General features: G+C 40.6%; 1 protein-coding gene across 3 annotated transcripts in view; it reads right to left on the bottom strand.

Annotated features, from left to right (window-relative positions):
• Positions 1-20,675, bottom strand: part of LOC124805288 (THO complex subunit 2) — a 318,134-nt gene that overhangs the window by 249,120 nt on the left and 48,339 nt on the right. For all 3 annotated transcript variants that reach the window (XM_047265797.1, XM_047265799.1, XM_047265798.1), the window contains exons 4-5: positions 14,177-14,305; positions 4,032-4,147 (exon numbers count right to left, since the gene is read on the bottom strand). In XM_047265797.1, coding sequence (XP_047121753.1) covers positions 4,032-4,147; positions 14,177-14,305 — 245 coding nt within the window. The remainder of the gene's footprint in view (positions 1-4,031; positions 4,148-14,176; positions 14,306-20,675) is intronic.

The raw sequence follows: 20,675 nt of genomic DNA, 5'->3' as shown, positions 1-20,675 counted from the left end.
CAACTGGCACCCTACAGCTGTGCAACAAAAATATTACTATGAAATAATATACAAAACACACTGCCTAGGAAAGCATGTTCCAAATATGTTGAAATACAAAAACTTAGCACTGTCAAACAATTTTTAATACCTTATTGACAAAAAAGGCAGGCAAGTATGGCTACTTTCAGCACCTGAAATTTGAGATGACATGCACTTCAGAAATTGTTTTATTGGGCTGCACAATAAGCCCGTAATCTCAGCAGTTAATACACACTTGTCATTATCTGACATGTCCTTTCATGTACCAAATGAGTGACAATTATCTCCCTACAAGTTTTCATTATCATTGGAAAACTCCACAAACTGTGTGTGTGTGTGTGTGTGTGTGTGTGTGTGTGTCACAGAGTCACCTCCAGCACTTAGTTCATGTTCCACAAAATTTGAATGGATGACCTGAATGAACTTTAGCACTTTTATTTGATTGAACTCTTAATTTGAAAAATTTTGTAGCTACTCATTACAGTCAGATCTTATCAGCTATGGATCAAAGTAGGAATGCTTTCCTGCACTCAACTACTCAAAGAAATAGAGATCATCATCACAAAATTCCAAAAATATTATTATAATGACTGAATACTGGCAGCAAAGATAAATAAGTACAATTATTATACCAAAATAGATAGTATAATGAATCTGTTCATTCTTAATTCCAGTGTACTAGAAGGGCCAACCTAAACAAACTTAGTCCCTTAAGCTTATCAATGTAGATGTTATGCTTGCATCAGTAACTTGCCGTGCCTGTGTCACGACTTCTTACCAGAGTACTGACACACCAGTACTCTCACATGAGGAGAGACATGACGGGTTTCGACACAACTACACATATGTGAAGATGATCCACAGGGATCGAACCGTCATATATTAAAGAATGTGCAAATGAGACTGAAGAATAAATGGGAATTGTTTTAAAAAGAAATATGGATTATCATAGGGGAGTCACATTTGCTAGTTTAGCAACTGAAATAAATGAAAGTTAAATCTTGTAAATGACAGAAAACAGAATGTAGAGCTCCCATACTTGGATCCCAACACTGAGTTGTGCGTAAGAATGGGGCAGATGCTCCAAAGCCTGGACAATAAGATGTGCAAGGTTAACAAAATGGCCTAAAAATAGCATGAACTTACTTTTTTCTTTCCTTTTCTTTTCTTTTTGCTTAACATAAGAATGGAACAGTTGCTCCAAAGCCTGGAACATGAGATGTGAAAGTTGAAGAAAATGGCCAAAAATAACATGAACTTTCTTTTTTTTTTTCTTTTTTTAATAAATGTGCTCCTCAGCACAGGTATATTTGAAAAAAATTCATGTTACCACCATGAGTGCGGCTGGTGAATAAAGAATTGTTCACTAAAACCAGCTTACTGTAGCAACATGAATTTCTTCAAAAATGGCTCTGAGCACTATGGGACTTGACATCTGAGGTCATCAGTCCCCTAGAACTTAGAACTACTTAAACCTAACTAACCTAAGGACATCACACACATCCATGCCCGAGGCAGGATTCGAACCTGCGACCGTAGCGGTCGCGCGGTTCCAGACTGAAGCACCTAGAACCGCTCGGCCACAGCAACTGGCATGAATTTCTTCAAATCAGTTATGTGATGAGATTCACATTCAGGGTATCACTAGAAATGGGATGGATAGCATGCTGCACTGATCACGGAGCATTTTTTCTGGAGGTGGAGCTTTCACAGCTTTTCAATTGGAGGATTCAAATTGGTTTGGTGGGACTGGGTAAGAGGGAGTTGCATGGTCTCAGGCTAGTGTCACTTCTGTGATCCTCCAACTCCAAGCAATTTTCCGATTTTTCTGTATAAAATTGTAGGCAAATTTTATTTTGTTATTACAATAATTATAAGGATTGTGTTAAAGGAATGTAACAATGAAACCAAAAACTGAATTTAGAAGCAATTTTCAATCAAAATTTAAAGTACATAATGTGAGAAATACAAAAAACTTACTTGACATTACATTATTTGTTGAGTGTGATATATTTTGAAGTTTGGTTCCATACACATAATCATGTTGCAATCTTTGCACCAGGTTCTTGTTTGTATCCACATTTTTACCGCATCAATAGCATACAGCAAGCCTTCTATGAGATTTCTTTATTATTAGATTTGGGGTTTGTGGGATATGAAGTGCCTTTCTATCAGTCTTGGTGCACTTGTATCTCCTTGTACATGTCAAGGTAATGCTAAAACATCACTTCAATTACTTCCATTCTAAATTCCAAAAATGTTTTAATTGTGTTGTTCGAATTTTTTGGGATAAAATAAAGGTATTGAACAGAGACCAATCAATAATATACTGAACTACTTCCTTGTAATATTTCTTCTGCTGTCTCCTTGGAAAGCTCTAATTTCTCCCTTTTTAGGTTTTATGGCTGCATCCATGGTTGGCACAACTTGTCTATTTGCTTGGAGAGTTGCATAGGCATCTGTTGTGTGTTGAACAAAATAACTGGCAAGTTTAGGGGATGTGTAAAAAGTTGTCAGTTGTTACACAACAGTTTTGAAAGACACAGGGTATTGTTTATATTTATCCAGGAAAGTCGTATTTTTGCCAACACAAAAAGTTCCACATGTAACCTGACTGTGATTCACACACAACAAATGATTGTATACCAAAGTTAAATCTTTCCATTGGTATACACTGTTCCCAGCCAGACTTCCTTTGAGTAATAATAAGTGTTCACTTGTGCCCACATTTCTTTCCATAACTAAAGCTGAAATGAATTTGTTTAATCAATATTCAATAACTTTATAAATGTTTTGTAACTTTCAACCTGGGTGGATATCTTGGCTGAAATTATAATTATCTAAAAAGTGGCAGTATTTTGTAATCGATCTGTATCTGTCTTGTGGCATGATCTTCAAAAAATTTAGAACACAAATCGTTTCGCACTCGGACCGGTCTTGTTAGAGTACACTGACTGTACTTTGTAATGAAAAAATTCCTATGAAAATTTTCATTTCATTTTCACTAACATCCATCCATTTCTTCAACTCACAGTTCATCTGCATTATTTGAGGTACCCCCACTGCCTGTAAGATCTCCAGATCTGTCCCCAATAGAACATGTGTGACCAGCTCGGACATCAACTCCATCCTAGTGTCAGTATCCAGGATATCAAGGATCATTTACAACAGTTGTAGGCAGGCTTGCCTGAGGAGAGGATACAATGGTTTTATGGCACCCCTGTCAACTGAATGGGGCGCAACATCATACTGATAAGAGGGATTATACTGTCAAGTTCTTTATATATTTAATTCAATATTGCAATCCCGAAATAACATCACATACCCCTCTCAATCTGTGACGTTTCGTTTTGTTCCTCCTCCCCTTCTTGATTTTTTTGTCCCCTCTAGACAGTGTACATACTATTCGGCACCTTCCACGCAGCAAGTTTACATCTCTAAATTCTATGGATGCTGTGGGTATAGCCCATTTCACCTTTAGCCCATTTTCTATGAATATTTCTCCCATTTTGTGTTAGATTTGTACTAGTATTAGTGTAATCTCTTTTCACTTCTTCCTCTGATCATTTTATTCTGTCTGTCACTTATCAAGTCCTCCACCCCCTCCCCCTCAAAGTTTTATCAGCTATACCTAACTCATGAAATAGCAGAATCTTATTAGTACATCTCTGATGATATCATAGCCCCTAAATCAACATTCAAAAAGAATCTTCCTCCCCCATTTGGTTCTCACCCTTTGAGTATTTTTATATGCTTTTCCCTTGTTTTTCTTTTAAGTCTTCTCTACATTCTCTTGAAAAAGGAGCCTGCCTTTGATTAATGTGCACATCACCCATGGTGAATGTTTCGAGTTTAGGAATTGGTAGGTGTTTCTCATATACAACATTGTGTTAGGTATGGAAGGACTTTCTTCAATATTGTGTGTGTTAGTTTTTGCCTTTTCAGCATACAGCAAATCCATCAAGCAATTTTCTTCCAAGGCAATTTTTCAAAAGATACTTGTTACTTACTAGAGTTTTGTCTTCACTTTTATGAACTTTGTGTAGAAACTTCTGTTCTTTAGCGTGCCAACATCCTGCAGAGTATCAATCTCCAAACGTTCTTTCAGTAACTTGTCTGAAAAAAACTACCACATCAACAATTAATTCTATTGTTGTACTTCCAGAATTTAAGTATCTGGTAGAAACAATTGGTAAATTAAAATAACAGTACAATTAATGCAACGGTCTGCATAATGTTTTCAGTCTGTCAACTGTAGACCTAAGAATAAATTTAACTTCAAGCAAATTGCACTAGCACAAGTACCTGCACCACTACAACCTAAACTACACTGAGACCTTAACATTAAACCCTGATATTACAAAGGCAAAAAATTAAAATAAGTGCAGTCATAGATTTTAAATAGCAATATTTTCCCTTATGCATATGAGTGTGAATTCAGACTCATCCACACAGGAGCATATTGATAGTTGCCAGTACAGTGAAAATGCTTTTAAACTTGACAAGGGACTTTTAAAAAATGTGAATAGCAAGAAAAGTTAAATTGTGACAAATAACTTTTTAAACATTATGAGTCATTTTACTAACTGTATTGGCCTTTAATGTGAAACCCTTGGTCTTGTATAAGTTGGACATTTCATGAACGTATTAGTGGCTCCTACCATTTTACCAAAACATCCAAAATTTTTATTTATTACAATTTCTTCTGATGAATTTTCAGTATTTAGTTTTCAAGTTCACAAAGATATTCAAAAGTTTTAATACCTACACATGCCATGGAAATATCTTTCTTAATTGTATTCACTGCTACATTTGGTAAAACATTACCGGATGTCCGAAAGTATAATACAAAAAACTAAAACACACACACACACACACACACACACACACACACACACAAATATGGGATAGCAGATGTGAATAGACAACTGCATTAAATGAATGTGATCTTGATTTAACTGTATGCAGATATGCTGTGGCATAATGAAATATAATTATGTGGGACACATATATTGAGCAGAATATGCAGTTAAATTTAGCTGTAGTGTCAAGTATTGACCCAACTAACACCTCAGAAGTTGGGATGTATTCCAAAAGAACTGTAGAAGTGTGAGACAATTATGGTTGTCAATAGTGTAGCTGTTCATTTCAAGTCCAAACCTAGCCACCACCATAGAAATCACTACGTACTACACTCATAAAACTGTACACCAAACACCATTTTGTAACATCTCCCTGCAAATCAAAGATTTTGATTTTTTTTTTCTTTTTTTTTTTTTTTACAATGTCCCTACAAATTCCATGAACTTCATATACTTTACACAAGAGAAACATCATCAACAGTTTGAAACTAGTTCACATATTATCTGTAAGCAGCACTATCATAGCTCTTGTTAATCATTGCCAACATTTCTTCGGTTCGAAAAAATGCTGAAGTTTAACCTGTCACAGTTTGAAACAAGTTCGTATATGATCAGGAAGAAGTGCTAATATAATTCTTGTTTTTTGTTGTCACCTTTTCTTCCATTCAAACTAATACTTAAGTTTAACCCACCACAGCCCCACCTTCACTAACATGATGGCTATGAACAGCATTAAAGACAACATAGTTTTGGCTAGGTTGGCAATGTTAGTAGACAAATCACAAATGACACAAATCATTCTGACTTTTCATTGCTTTTGTCAATTAGAACTAGTGATTAGGGAGGCCAAGGCTCCAGAAAGGTGGCTGTGTAGTATCTGTAAACACTACTTGAAGGCTAATGCCATTTTAGTGCTATTTTATGTCAATTACACCTTTTTTGTCTGCAATAATATTCTTTAATTATGTATGGGCTGTGGGAATTCTATAATGGTAACACAAAAGTGGAAGTGATTTAACATTGTAAATATAGGGACACACCAGGAAAGTGGTCCCAGAACGAGATTTTCACTCTGCAGTGGTGTGCTGATGAAACCTCCTGACAGATTAAAACTGTGTGCCGGACCGAGACTCGAACTCGAGAACGTTGCCTTTAGCGGGCAAGTGCTCTACCAACTGAGCTACCCAAGCAACACTCACAACCGATTCTCACAGTTTCAATTCTGCCAGTACCTCATCGCCTACCTTCCAAACCTCACAGAAGCTCTTCTGCGAACCTTGCAGGACAAGCACTCCTGGAAGAAAGGATATTGCGGAGACATGGCTTAGCCACAGCCTGGAGGACATTTCCAGAATGAGATTTTCACTCTGCAGCGGAGTGTTCGCTGATATGAAACCTCCTGACAGATTAATGCTGGTAGAGCACTTGCCCGCGAAAGGCAAAGGTCCCGAGTTCGAGTCTCGGTCCAGCACACAGTTTTAATCTGTCAGGAGGTTTCATATCAGCGAACACTCCTTTGCAGAGTGAAAAATCTCATTCTGGAAACATCCCCCAGGCTGTGGCTAAGGCATGTCTCCACAATATCCTTTCTTCCGGGAGTGCTAGTTCTGCAAGGTTCACAGAAGAGCTTCTGTGAGGTTTGGAAGGTAGGAGACAAGGTACTAGCAGAATTGAAGCTGTGAGGACGGGTCGTGAGTCGTACTTGGGTAGCTCAGATGGTAGAACACTTGCCCACAAAAGGCAAAGGTCCCGAGTTCAAATCTTGGTCCTGCACACAGTTTTAATCTGTCAGGAGGTTTAAGGTAAATGTTAACTGGGTGAACGTAAAGGTGGAGTTACACTTCCCTCACCTTCATGTGTAGCTTGAGCAATTTAGAACAGAGTGGGTATAGGTACATTTACATCTGTGCAGCTTTTTGTGCATACTAGGTACATTCGACCATTGCACAAAGAGGCAAAGACAGACACACTGGTGCAGAGTCAAGCATGTCTGTGTATGTGCATGAACCACCATGTGAAGGCGCAAGAGTCTCCCTATGCTATGAGGAGGGGCACGTGCAACAGTTGTGGTCCTGTTCGGTGTTCTCCCTATTTCATGCTCTATTTTATCGTGTCCCACTTGGGCCGAGTTGTTCAACAAGAGAATTTGGACAGTATTTCATGTTTTTTTCATTTTTTTCTGTCTGATTAATATCACAGATTATAAAGATATGGGGAAGATAATTACTGTCCACAGTTCCAGACAAATAAGATCAATCTGCAAAATCTGGAAACAACAAATGCAAACCAGAACAACATAAAAAGACTTCATTTGTACTTCCTTATGAAAAAATATTGAAGAGAAATGATTCTGGGGCACTTGATGGGTTGAAGCTATCCTGATTGCTTTATGAGCTGCTTTCATTCATGAATAATCTGCGTTGATGAGAGCACATAAAAGAACACTGAACCTAGCAGAAATGTGCATACACAAAATTCTTTTTGATTTGCAAATAGACTCTGTACCCAAAAAACAAATGTACTGTATTTCTTCCTTAGCCACCAGCCAACCCCTGTATGTTGCAGACCCATGTACGAGGGAGATTCAAATGTAAATGATAATTTATTTTCTATACATTTATTGAATAACTATTTACAAAACTGAACCTTCAGCTTTTTTCTAGATAACATACTGCGTGCTCTACACACTTTTGCAAGCGATTTGGAACCTTGAATATTCCTTGTCAATAAAATGTTTGAGGATGCATCACCAACCAATTGCGCACACGCTCTTTGATATGCTCCTTGTTTTTTGAATCATTCCCAAGCGATTCTTTCATAGATGCAAACAAAAAATAGTCAAGGGGTTGGGGCCAATCTGGACTGTAGGGAGGGTGGTCAAGAGTTTCCCAGTGCATGTCCTCCAACATGCCCCAAGACAAATTCCCAGTATGAGGCTCAGCATTGTCTTGGAGAAGGATGACATCTCCGAAACGCATTCCTCGCCTTTTATTTCAGTAGGTGGCTTTTGCTGACACTAAGAGTTGGCAATAGTATTCTGCATTTACCCTATGATCATGAAGAAAATCAAAAAGTAATTCTCCTCTGTAGTCAGAAAACACAGCCGCAAGAACTTTTCTGGCTGAGAGGAGGGTTTTTGCCTTCACTGGGCAGGGTCTATCCTCTCTTCACCACTCCTTACTCAGCATTTCCGATTCTGGAGTGTAATGATGGACCCATGCCTCATTACATGTGACGATATGCTTCAAAAAATTCTCCACTTCTTGCCGTAACAGATTCAGAAGTCTCTTACAGATCTCCATGTTTCTCCATCTCCAAGATCTCCATCTTTCCCCGTATGTTTTTGTTGTTTCATTAACAACTTCGTAACCCATTGAGCACTAACTTTATTATATGAATAGTTCCTTGTCAGTGGGTCAAATGAGATTCTCTCCAGAATATTCAATTTTCAGTCTGTCTATATGAAAAAGTGAAGTCATTCTGAGAGGCAGTTATCGGCTCCAGTTGATGAACAATCAACACTGCCAAGTACTACGCCATTAACACTCAAGCAGGGGCGCTGATTATTGTAACAACAGCGGGCGGGCGGCGCACTTCGTACATATGTTGTCAAAACCTGTCATTATGCTACAAAGGGCAACACGTATAAGCTAAATCACAGTTTAATTTTAGTTTATTTAAACAACAATACAAAAAACTGTATTACATCATTAATTTATTACTTGATTAAACAAACAAGAAACTTTCATATCATTCTATTGCTGCAGGTGACTATTTCAACACTTTTTAAGCACATACTAAACAAAAACACTCTTTCATTCGGTAGGCTTCACAGTTCTTTCAACACATTGATCTTTGTGTTTCACGAGGAAAGTTGCCATGTCGGCAGGAAGTGAAGGAGTATGCGCTATTTCCACTAGTTGAGGCTTCATAAGAGACAGGGCTAAATCTTTCAAGAAAATTCTTCTCTTCTTTTTTGGATTTGCCTCATTCCTGCTATATCCATTAGATCATGGAATACAACCAATAGCCATCTTCTTGTCACCCGTGCAACGGAATATGCAACTCCCAGTTGATAGAATGTGTCGACTCCTCTCTTTCTTATATAGTAATCCAAAACTATCTCTGGTTTACCTGTAATTTCGTCAACAATTCCAAAATTGTGCATAGTTCAAAGTAATATAACTGCCATGTTTTGCTTCGGCACATACAAAACTAGCGTCATATCATTCTGAAAACCAAATAAAGAGGAGTGGATAGCCCTACACTTCCCAGGTAAAGTTCTTGTGGGATCTCGTGTTTGTTTTTTCTCAATGTGCCATGCATGTTAGTCGCTTTTTCAAAAGGGAGTTGGCTAAGGAATAGGTAGTGTACTAATTATCCATTGTAACGTTTCTTCCTTAGACTTCAGTGTGAGTAACTAGCCTTCCTACAGTATCACAGGGAGAATTAGAAACATCGTATGGCCTTTAGGTTATTTTCCACAATATTCTTCAATATTACTAGTGAAGAATGTTTTAGCATCTGCTAAAACAAAAATCTTTATACCTTTGTTTGTTTGTTTGTTCGGGATATACTGAACAAAAAAACAGTGATCCCAGAAAGGTTGAAACTTTTCACGTACTGTCACAAATTGTCCTACACTATAAACATTCTTGCAGTTCACCACAAAGGCATCCAATATTTGCCTTATTGCAACAAGTTTATCAGTTACTCTTCTTTCTTGCATTGTACTCTTGTCGTCAAAATGGATGCCTAATAAAAGGAACAGAAATATTCTGTAGCTCATCACAGCTCTCGTAATCTCAATTCTAGTACCATTTGCTGTCCACAGTCCAATGACATTTGTGTGGTTTGTTTTCTTAGTCCTGATGAGAAACAACAATCCCAACAATGCCATAGTTCACACCTTGTAGTTTCCTTAGCATCCCTTTCTCTGGAATATTATACACATTCTTTCTTAGAGTGAATGTATATGTTCAAGTATTTTACAATTTCATCCATCATTTCCAGGCTAAGCATTGTCCACAAAGCCTCTGTTTCACTTGTGACCCCTCTGGCAACACACACAGGCCCACGGAATACTTTCAAAATAGTTTTTTCTTCTTGTTTTCGAAGTCGCATTACCACATATTTTATTCCATTTACATGTTTTGTCCCTCCCAATAACAATACTACCAGTAGAGACTGGCTATTCACAGTCATCTTCCGAATCGTGGACTTGATCAGAATCTGAATCACGGTCACTTCGTGTGATAAACTCTTCTTCTTCTTCTTCTTCTTCTTCTTCAGAGTCGTCACCATTTATGTTGTTTGGTACAGAGGAACTCTGAATCCTAGTTGAATAACCAATCAAGCTTTTTGTCTGTCAGCTTTGATCTCCCCTGCACAGCAATATACCAGCCTGTTAAGTGTTATCTTTCGATTTGTTAAAAAGGAACGAAAGAAAAGTGAAGGAAAAATTGCTTATATTGACCAGGCGCATGGCGTATGTTGTACACTAACATGACACATTCACAGTTAATTTTAAATTACTGTAGCTCACATGAACCTAAGACAACACAACTTTTCACTGTTCTAGCTGAAACAGTAATGCAGGAATAGGTAGGGGCTTGCTATTATAAAACAACAATGGAACTGTGCATGACAATGCTATTTGCAATTGGCGCACTTTACACACAGGTGCACCCGCTCGAGGGTTAAGGGAGGGGGGGGATAAAATCCTGACGATGAATTTATGAGCTCAAGAAGGACAAATTAGCTTTGATGAAGACACACTAAGACACCATCCAAGATGATGACACTTATTACTTCTTGAGCAGCCCAGGAATGTGTGAAACACTCTTCTTCTTCTTCTTTTCCTCTTCTTCAAAGGCAAACATTTGTAAAACTACCAATACATAAGCTTCTGTATAATAAATTGGACACAGTTAGTTCTGTACAAAGTTCTCCTTTAAAACAATGACTGTGCACAAATTCACACTACTTTATCATCACATCAAGTTTTCTTCTACTCATATAATCCGAAAAACAAAAATCTGTTCCATTTTGAAATTTTTCCTGAATGTTTTGCAGCAAATACTGCATTACGGTTCATTATATAATATGAATAACCTTTTCCAGAAGGATTGAGTTCTTCATTTTTGGAAAAAAAAGTTCCTAGGTACTGGTCAATATTCTGAGAAGAGTCCATAATCTCAATTTTCTTTGCGCTTTGAAACTTGATAAGTCACTACACTGTCAAAACAATGCAATAAAACAATGAAATCAGTTTTCTGTAAGTGGTGAAAGAACTGGCTGCACCTGTGTGACTATGAGCTTGTGTGTCAACTGTCTAACAGTGAGAATTCTCTTGCCAGTGTGTATCAGCCAACTGATGGAGGGAGGGGGATCAAAGACATTCACATTTACTTGTGAAAGAAGACATACACTCTAAGACAAAAAGTCACCACAAAAGGATTATCCAAACTGGTCGCAAATTGATATTCATACAAGTATCAGCAGAAAATGCAAAATGTAAACTTTGGCAGCCGATGGCTGAATGAGTGATGCTGCAGCACATTTTCACAACACAGCTGCTATGGTAGTAAATGGGTTAAGTTGATACCAGGGCATAAAGTCTTTGTGAATGTCATTCCACATACTCAGCTGGACATTAACTATGTCTCACACACAGGCAGGTGAACAGTATGCACAGATGTCAACATTTGCGAGAGGATTTGTAGCTGTGCTCAAAGAAGCCAGTTGGAGTAATCAGCAAATCGCTTGATGTTTGACTAGGAGTAATTTCACTATTTGACAATGTTGGAAGGAAAGGATAAAACGAGCCTGAAAACAGCGTCAACAAGGAAGCGGTCAACCTGGAGAGATAACAGAATGTGAGGACTGAGCAGTTGTCAGAGAGGCACTAAGAGCCCCCGATTCACCACTGTCATTGATCTAATGTGCAACTGGTGCTTTCGTGACCACAAGGACAATTAACAGGAGGTTAAGAGAAAGAGGGCAGAGCATGTGACACCCCTTACACCATCTACCATTGGCCTCTGCATCCAACCATGATCGTCTGCAGTGGTGTAGGGTTTATTCAGCCTTATTAACTGGAGTAGAGATGTCTTCAGTGATGAGGCCTGCTTCGAATTGAGCCCTGAAGACCAGTGAAGACATGTCAAAATGCCCTGGACAGCGGTGGAATGACAACCTCACTGCAGCCTGCCTTACAGCCAGACAACAAAGAGTGATCCTCTGAGGTGACATTTCTTTTCACAGCAGGACCATTTTGGTTGTCATCCACAGCACCCTTACAGCACAGCAGTATGGTGACAATATCCTACTCCCCATTTTGTTGCCCTTCATGGCAAGCCATCCTGGGCTTCCCTTTCAATAACATAATGGTCACTTGCATACTGTGATTTTCTACTGATTGTCTTCATACTTACCAAACCCTACCTTGGCCGGCAAGGTCACCAGATCTCTCCCTGATCGAGAATGTTTGGAGCACTATGAGAAGGGACCTTCTACAAGCCTGGGATTTTGAGGATCTAACACAAAAATTGGACAGAATTTGGCATGATATCCCTCAGGAGGACATCCATCAACTGTATCAATCAATGCCAACTCAAATAACTGTTTGCGTAAAAGCCAGAGGTAGACCAACATGTTATTCACTTGCTCAATTTGTGAAGCTCTATTTCTTAAACACATCATCCAATTTTTCTGAAGTTGTAATCATTTATTTGTCTGCACAACTACATCACATCTACCGATTTCTGTCCCATTCAGATAATTCCTTCGATGTGCAATTTTTGGAGTGTATATTAGGGTTACTACTATTTCAAAAACTTTTTTGTTCTTTTAGCTACATTTCACTCGCAGTATAATGTACAGTCTAACTGTGGCAAATAGTAAGCTACACACTATCACACTCTTTCAATACAGGATTATAAATCAAGTGCACGTTTGATAAATAGCGTCTTTTCAGAATGACTTATGAAAATGTAAATGATTTATTAGGAAGTCCCCCATAACCACATGTCAAATGATCAGAAAGAATACTTTCTTCAAAATCGAGCGAGAAAAGTTACACAACTAAAAAAATCAAGCAAATGAAAAGTAGCCATGTTATTTCTTCACAAGGAAAGTAAAGCTACTTATGAACACTTCGGTTTTGTTATTATTTAAAAAAAGTGGCATACACTTTCAAGTTTTTTGCAGGGTGAAAATTGGAAAAAGAGGCTTTTCCTCCTTCAAATAGTCACCTGTGATGCCCAGGTGCCCAATGTAAACACACAGCTGTGAATGAGATCACTCGTGTGTGTGTGGAGAAAGAGGCTTACAACTACAAGCATGCCAGTTCTTGCATGCAATGCAAGCACAGGCACACTGTGCATTGGTGTAAATGCACCTTAAGGGAACACATATGTAGGAAAGACGTATCCTCAGTTAAATTTGAGTCTGAAACTGATAACAGGAAACTGGAAACTCCGTAGGAGAGAGAGGGCACCACACTTGTCGCAAAATTTGTATATAATATAAAATCGAAACACAGACAGTTGATGGGCTTCCATTCATAAAATATATATCTATCACTATGTGTAGCACATGGAAGCATTACAGATACATTCATCATCATCATCATCTTGGACAGTTTCCAGCCACTGGCTGGGTCTGTCGGGAACACAAGCCTCTCCATCGTGTTCTGTCTTTCCACCATTCCCCCTCTTCCACCTTCGTCCAGTTCTCTCCTCTTCTCGTCACACATTCCTTCACTCCCTTCACCCATCTATCTCTTGGTCTTCCCCTGGGCCTCTTCCCCTCCAGTTGCAGATCAAACATCCTCTTTGGAATTCTTCCCTCCTCCATTCTCTTCATGTGTCCATACAACTGCAGTCTTGATTTTTCTATCCTGTCCTGTACTGGTTCCTCCTTTAGTCTTTCCCTCACATACACATTTCGCAATCTGTCTCGTCTTGTTACACTCAACCTGCTCCTCTGGAACTTCATTACAGATACATTAAAATACAAAATTTATATTTTTAAATTTTCAGCTTACATATTCCTGCATCAGATCATCAGTAAAGTAAATACAATGCTTTGTAGGGGATGGAAGTATGTAGTTACATTACAAAGCAAAGGCAAAGAGTCTTAATTTATATATCTAAGACATCTTATAACTACTCTGTGTCAAGGAGTAAATTTTCCTTATAATGAATTCATACCACATTTATGTTGAACAGATAGTTTCTTTTGAGAATGTGATAATTTGCACTATAAATTTCACATATGACACTATATACCTTTTCACATTCTTTGACAATAAAGCAGAGTCTCTGTCGTTCATCAGAATTGTTTTCCACACATGTTGTTTCTGCATCTACTATGCTTATAACGTCCAGCACAATGGATGCCATGTCAACATGTAGTTCCTGTAAATAATAATAATAATAATAAATGAAATAAATATTAAAATACAATAAGATTAATGGCACAGACACTAGCATCTTACAGCAGAAATGATACATTAACCAATGAATGAGTGAGTGCATACTAATACAAATATTAATAGAGCAGGAAAGTCCTGGCAGAATGTAAATACATTAGGAGTAAAGAACACGAGTCACTAAACAGCAGTAACACTGAGTTGTTGTCAGACATACACACAAATAAAAATGAAACTTGTTAGCTTTTGGAGTAAACCTTTCCTGAGCTAGCGTGCGTGCGTGTGTGTGTGATCCTCCTAAACCCAATGTGCCTCCATCTATCCGAAGGCATGATCCACATCTCTGTCCATATTAAACCCACTAAACAACAACAGTTCCTACAGTTCAGCAACTGTCATCCCTTCCACATAAAAAACTTCATTCCAAATAGGCTTGCCATCCGCAGTTGGAATATTTGCAGTGATGAGAACTTCCTTGACCAGTATGCTGAAGGTCTCATGAAGGCCTTCACAGACAGGCACAATCTGCCAAATATAGTCTGCAAACAAATTTGCTGTATTGTATCCTCACATACACCTAACCCTCCACCAACCCCAAAGATCAGCTCAGAAAAGTGGCCCATCGTCAATCAGTACCAACCCGGACTGGAACAACTAGACGATATCCTTCGCCAAGGCTTTGATTAATTATTATCGTGCTCTGAAATGAGGAACATCCTACCCATGATTCCCCCCCCCCCCCCACAAAAAGTAGTATTCCATAACCCAGCCAACCTTAACAACATCCTAGTTCATCCCTCCATCCCTGTGACACTCCCACTTCTGACCACTTACCACAGGGATCATTTCACTGAGGAAGACCGAGTTGCAAGACCTGCCCAATCCACCCACTCTACACTTCCTATTCCAGTCTGCTCAGAGGCTTACCACATCCTGTCAGAGGCAGGGCCACCTGTGCAAGCAGCCACGACCTAAACAAACTCTGCTGCAATCCCTGCACAGCCACCAAACAGTGGCCTGTAACAAAGTTGACCACCCAGTGGTACATCATGCATCTGAGCACAACATGCTCGATTTCAATGGCTGCTTCACAACCCAAGCCATCTTGATCCTTTCCTTAAGCACCAGCTTTTGTGAAATATGCAGATGGGAGTTATCCTTTCAACACATCCATCCCTCCTGTAACCTTTCTGGCCTCACAGTCTCCACTGTCTTCGTAACCCCCACCCAACGATTTTTCCTTCCTCTGTCCTATTACACGCTACCTATACACATATCCACTCCACTTTTTGCAAGTGCCACTCCCCACCAGGTTTGGCACCTGTGCATTGCATGCCTCACCCACATACCTGCCACATCTCCCTCATATTCATATTCATCCACATCTACAACCCTGCCTCCTGCTTTCCTAGTAAGCAAACTGGCTGCCTCCCTCCAAGCCCCTAGCTACCCAGAGCCAATATCCCTTCCTGCCTCCCACCTCTCTCTCCATTTACCTGTCCCAACTGACAACTCCTACCCCACCCAGTACACTTAATGAACTGTGGACAGTGGCACTATGTAGGGGGCACAGGTGTGTGTGTGGGGGGAGGGGGGGGGGGGGCGACACGCGCGCGCATGCGCGCGTACTCTAGCTCAAGAAAGCGTTAATTCCAAATGCTAACAAGCTTTATTTCTTTTTTGTGTGAACTTGTCAAAGGCCCAACACTTCTGCCTCGGTGTGTGGTCTCCTTTACTCCTAAATTATTTACTAACATTATTTAGGAGGAATGTAGGACTGATACTGGCATGTTTTGCAAATCTCTCCTAGAAAGCTGGGGGCACAGAATAAGGGCAGATAGAAACATAAAAGTATTTGGTCATTGAAGATTTGCTTGTTTATATAAAAAAACTAGCTATTCTCTTTTGAACTGACACATTATTCACATTTATCTAGTGTAGTCTGAAGGTGAGGGTGGAACTAACACCCAAACAACACAGAATATTTTGTTTCCAGGAACTGTGTAATTCCAAATGAATCTAAATAATTTATGCTAAAGACCACCCACTGAATAGTTGTATCCAAATGAATGTGTATGACGTGGCAAGTGGTACCATCTTTCGACAACTTGAACTCTTAGTCATGCAAATGGGGGACAACAGAGGATAAAACAGAGGGAGAGAAATAATCGAAGCACTGAAGATATATTAGTGTTTAATGACCCATCAACAATTAAGTTATTAGAGATGGAGCACATCCTCAGGCAGGGGACGGATGGCAGAAGTAATTTGGTCATCTCCTTTTGAAAGGTACTATCCCAAAATTCACCTTAAACATTTTAGGGAAACGATGAAAACCATGAATTTTTATGGCTGGAGGGGGATTTCAACCAACATCCTAGCAAATTAGAGTTCAGTGTTTTAACTGCTGTGCCATGTTGCTTGCTAGAAAATATCAGTGTGGGTGTATGAGGGGGCACCCAAAAAAAGATGGAATAACATTCTCGTGGGCGGAGCTTGTGTAATACGCAATTCTGCTGCTAAATGTGTATAGCGCAGCTCACTGGCAGTTCAGGGCTGCCTGTGTTGTCAACCTGGTTTCTTCTGTTCACCTGCAGTGACTGTTTTTGCTAGGCTGTTTTGTTCTTTTTTTTTTATATATATATATATATATATATATATATATATATATATATATATATATATATATATATATATATATATATGTCTAAAAAGAAAGATGATGAAACTTACCAAACAAAAGCGCTGGCAGGTCGATAGACACACAAACAAACACAAACATACACACAAAATTCTAGCTTTCGCAACCAATGGTTGCCTCGTCAGGAAAGAGGGAAGGAGAAGGAAAGACAAAAGGATATGGGTTTTAAGGGAGAGGGTAAGGAGTCATTCCAATCCCGGGAGCGGAAAGACTTACCTTAGAGGGAAAAAAGGACAGGTATACACTCGCACACACACACATATCCATCCACACATACACAGACACAAGCAGACATTTGTAAAGGCAAAGAGTTTGGGCAGAGATGTCAGTCGGGGCAGATGTACAGAGGCAAAGATGAAGTTGAAAGACAGGTGAGGTATGAGCGGCGGCAAATTGAAATTAGAAATTAGCGGAGATTGAGGCCTGGCGGATAGCGAGAAGAAAGGATATGCTGAAGGGCAAGTTCCCATCTCCGGAGTTCTGACAGGTTGGTGTTAGTGGGAAGTATCCAGATAACCCGGACGGTGTAACACTGTGCCAAGATGTGCTGGCCGTGCACCAAGGCATGTTTAGCCACAGGGTGATCCTCATTCCCAACAAACACTGTCTGCCTGTGTCCATTCATGCGAATGGACAGTTTGTTGCTGGTCATTCCCACATAGAACGCTTCACAGTGTAGGCAGGTCAGTTGGTAAATCACGTGGGTGCTTTCACACGTGGCTCTGCCTTTGATCGTGTACACCTTCCGGGTTACAGGACTGGAATAGGTGGTGGTGGGAGGGTGCATGGGACAGGTTTTACACCGGGGGCGGTTACAGGGGTAGGAGCCAGAGGGTAGGGAAGGTGGTTTGGGGATTTCATAGGGATGAACTAAGAGGTTGCGAAGGTTAGGTGGACGGCGGAAAGACACTCTAGGTGGAGTGGGGAGGATCAAAGACACCAACCACTTTCTCAAACGCCTGGAATCCCTACCCAGTCTGTTACCCCCGGAAACCATCCTTGTAACCATTGATGCCACTTCCTTATACACAAATATTCCGCATGTCCAGGGCCTCGCTGCGATGGAGCACTTCCTTTCACGCCGATCACCTGCCGCCCTACCTAAAACCTCTTTCCTCATTACCTTAGCCAGCTTCATCCTGACCCACAACTTCTTCACTTTTGAAGGCCAGACATACCAACAATTAAAGGGAACAGCCATGGGTACCAGGATGGCCCCCTCGTATGCCAACCTATTCATGGGTCGCTTAGAGGAAGCCTTCCTGGTTACCCAGGCCTGCCAACCCGAAGTTTGGTACAGATTTATTGATGACATTTTCGTGATCTGGACTCACAGTGAAGAAGAACTCCAGAATTTCCTCTCCAACCTGAACTCCTTTGGTTCCATCAGATTCACCTGGTCCTACTCCAAATCCCATGCCACTTTCCTTGACGTTGACCTCCACCTGTCCAATGGCCAGCTTCACACGTCCGTCCACATTAAACCCACCAACAAGCAACAGTACCTCCATTATGACAGCTGCCACCCATTCCACATCAAACGGTCCCTTCCCTACAGCCTTGGTCTTCGTGGCAAACGAATCTGCTCCAGTCCGGAATCCTTGAACCATTACACCAACAACCTGAAAACAGCTTTTGCATCCCGTAACTACCCTCCCGACCTGGTACAGAAGCAAATAACCAGAGCCACATCCTCATCTCCTCAAACCCGGAACCTTCCACAGAAGAACCCCAAAAGTGCCCCACTTGTGACGGGATACTTTCCGGGACTGGATCAGATTCTGAATGTGGCTCTCCAGCAGGGATACGACTTCCTCAAATCCTGCCCTGAAATGAGATCCATCCTTCATGAAATCCTCCCCACTCCACCTAGAGTGTCTTTCCGCCGTCCACCTAACCTTCGCAACCTCTTAGTTCATCCCTATGAAATCCCCAAACCACCTTCCCTACCCTCTGGCTCCTACCCCTGTAACCGCCCCCGGTGTAAAACCTGTCCCATGCACCCTCCCACCACCACCTATTCCAGTCCTGTAACCCGGAAGGTGTACACGATCAAAGGCAGAGCCACGTGTGAAAGCACCCACGTGATTTACCAACTGACCTGCCTACACTGTGAAGCGTTCTATGTGGGAATGACCAGCAACAAACTGTCCATTCGCATGAATGGACACAGGCAGACAGTGTTTGTTGGGAATGAGGATCACCCTGTGGCTAAACATGCCTTGGTGCACGGCCAGCACATCTTGGCACAGTGTTACACCGTCCGGGTTATCTGGATACTTCCCACTAACACCAACCTGTCAGAACTCCGGAGATGGGAACTTGCCCTTCAGCATATCCTTTCTTCTCGCTATCCGCCAGGCCTCAATCTCCGCTAATTTCTAATTTCAATTTGCCGCCGCTCATACCTCACCTGTCTTTCAACTTCATCTTTGCCTCTGTACATCTGCCCCGACTGACATCTCTGCCCAAACTCTTTGCCTTTACAAATGTCTGCTTGTGTCTGTGTATGTGTGGATGGATATGTGTGTGTGTGCGAGTGTATACCTGTCCTTTTTTCCCTCTAAGGTAAGTCTTTCCGCTCCCGGGATTGGAATGACTCCTTACCCTCTCCCTTAAAACCCATATCCTTTTGTCTTTCCTTCTCCTTCCCTCTTTCCTGACGAGGCAACCATTGGTTGCGAAAGCTAGAATTTTGTGTGTATGTTTGTGTTTGTTTGTGTGTCTATCGACCAGCCAGCGCTTTTGTTTGGTAAGTTTCATCATCTTTCTTTTTAGACATATTTTTCCCACGTGGAATGTTTCCCTCTATTATATTCATATATATATATATATATATATATATATATATATATATATATATATATATATATATATATATATATATATATATATAAAGGAAGAAAATTTTCTCAGGCTTGTCTGACATTTGGCATCACCCCCAAAGGCCTCACACTTAAAGTTCCCATCTCTGGCTGCAACCCTTCTTTCCATCAGTCCCTATACCAGTTCCAAACCAAACAATCCATTGCCCTCACCCACCTAATCCTTCACCTACACATCCACTCAGCCAATCAACACGCCCATCAACTCCTATCCTTTATAAAAATCCTCAATCTTTCCTCTCCCACATCCACACCTGTTGTTCAGAGCATCCTCCTACAGGCCAACCGCAAATTAGAACAGCATGCCACCCTCCACCTTAAAAAACTATCCAATCTCCTGGTTTCCCACCTCCGGAAAGGCAACTCACTCACCCTTCACAACCTTTCCAGCAAACCTCAACCTCCTCTCATTGCACACAAACCCAGTCTCTCCCATCTACTCAATCTCCCACTTCCAGCTCCACTCCCTCCAAAACCTCAAAATTCCAATCAACGCAATCTGGAACCACAACACCCCAATTCAGTAGTTAACCTTTCCTCCAAACCTCTCTCCCAATCCGAAACCTCTGAGAAAATTTTCTCAGGCTTGTCTGACATTTGGCATCACCCCCAAAGGCCTCACACTTAAAGTTCCCATCTCTGGCTGCAACCCTTCTTTCCATCAGTCCCTATACCAGTTCCAAACCAAACAATCCATTGCCCTCACCCACCTAATCCTTCACCTACACATCCACTCAGCCAATCAACACGCCCATCAACTCCTATCCTTT

Source organism: Schistocerca piceifrons, chromosome 7 (assembly GCF_021461385.2).
Source record: "Schistocerca piceifrons isolate TAMUIC-IGC-003096 chromosome 7, iqSchPice1.1, whole genome shotgun sequence".
Classification (NCBI taxonomy): Eukaryota; Metazoa; Arthropoda; class Insecta; order Orthoptera; family Acrididae; genus Schistocerca; species Schistocerca piceifrons.
The sequence above is the reverse complement of the archived record's forward strand: the minus strand, read 5'-3'. Positions and strand labels throughout refer to the sequence as shown.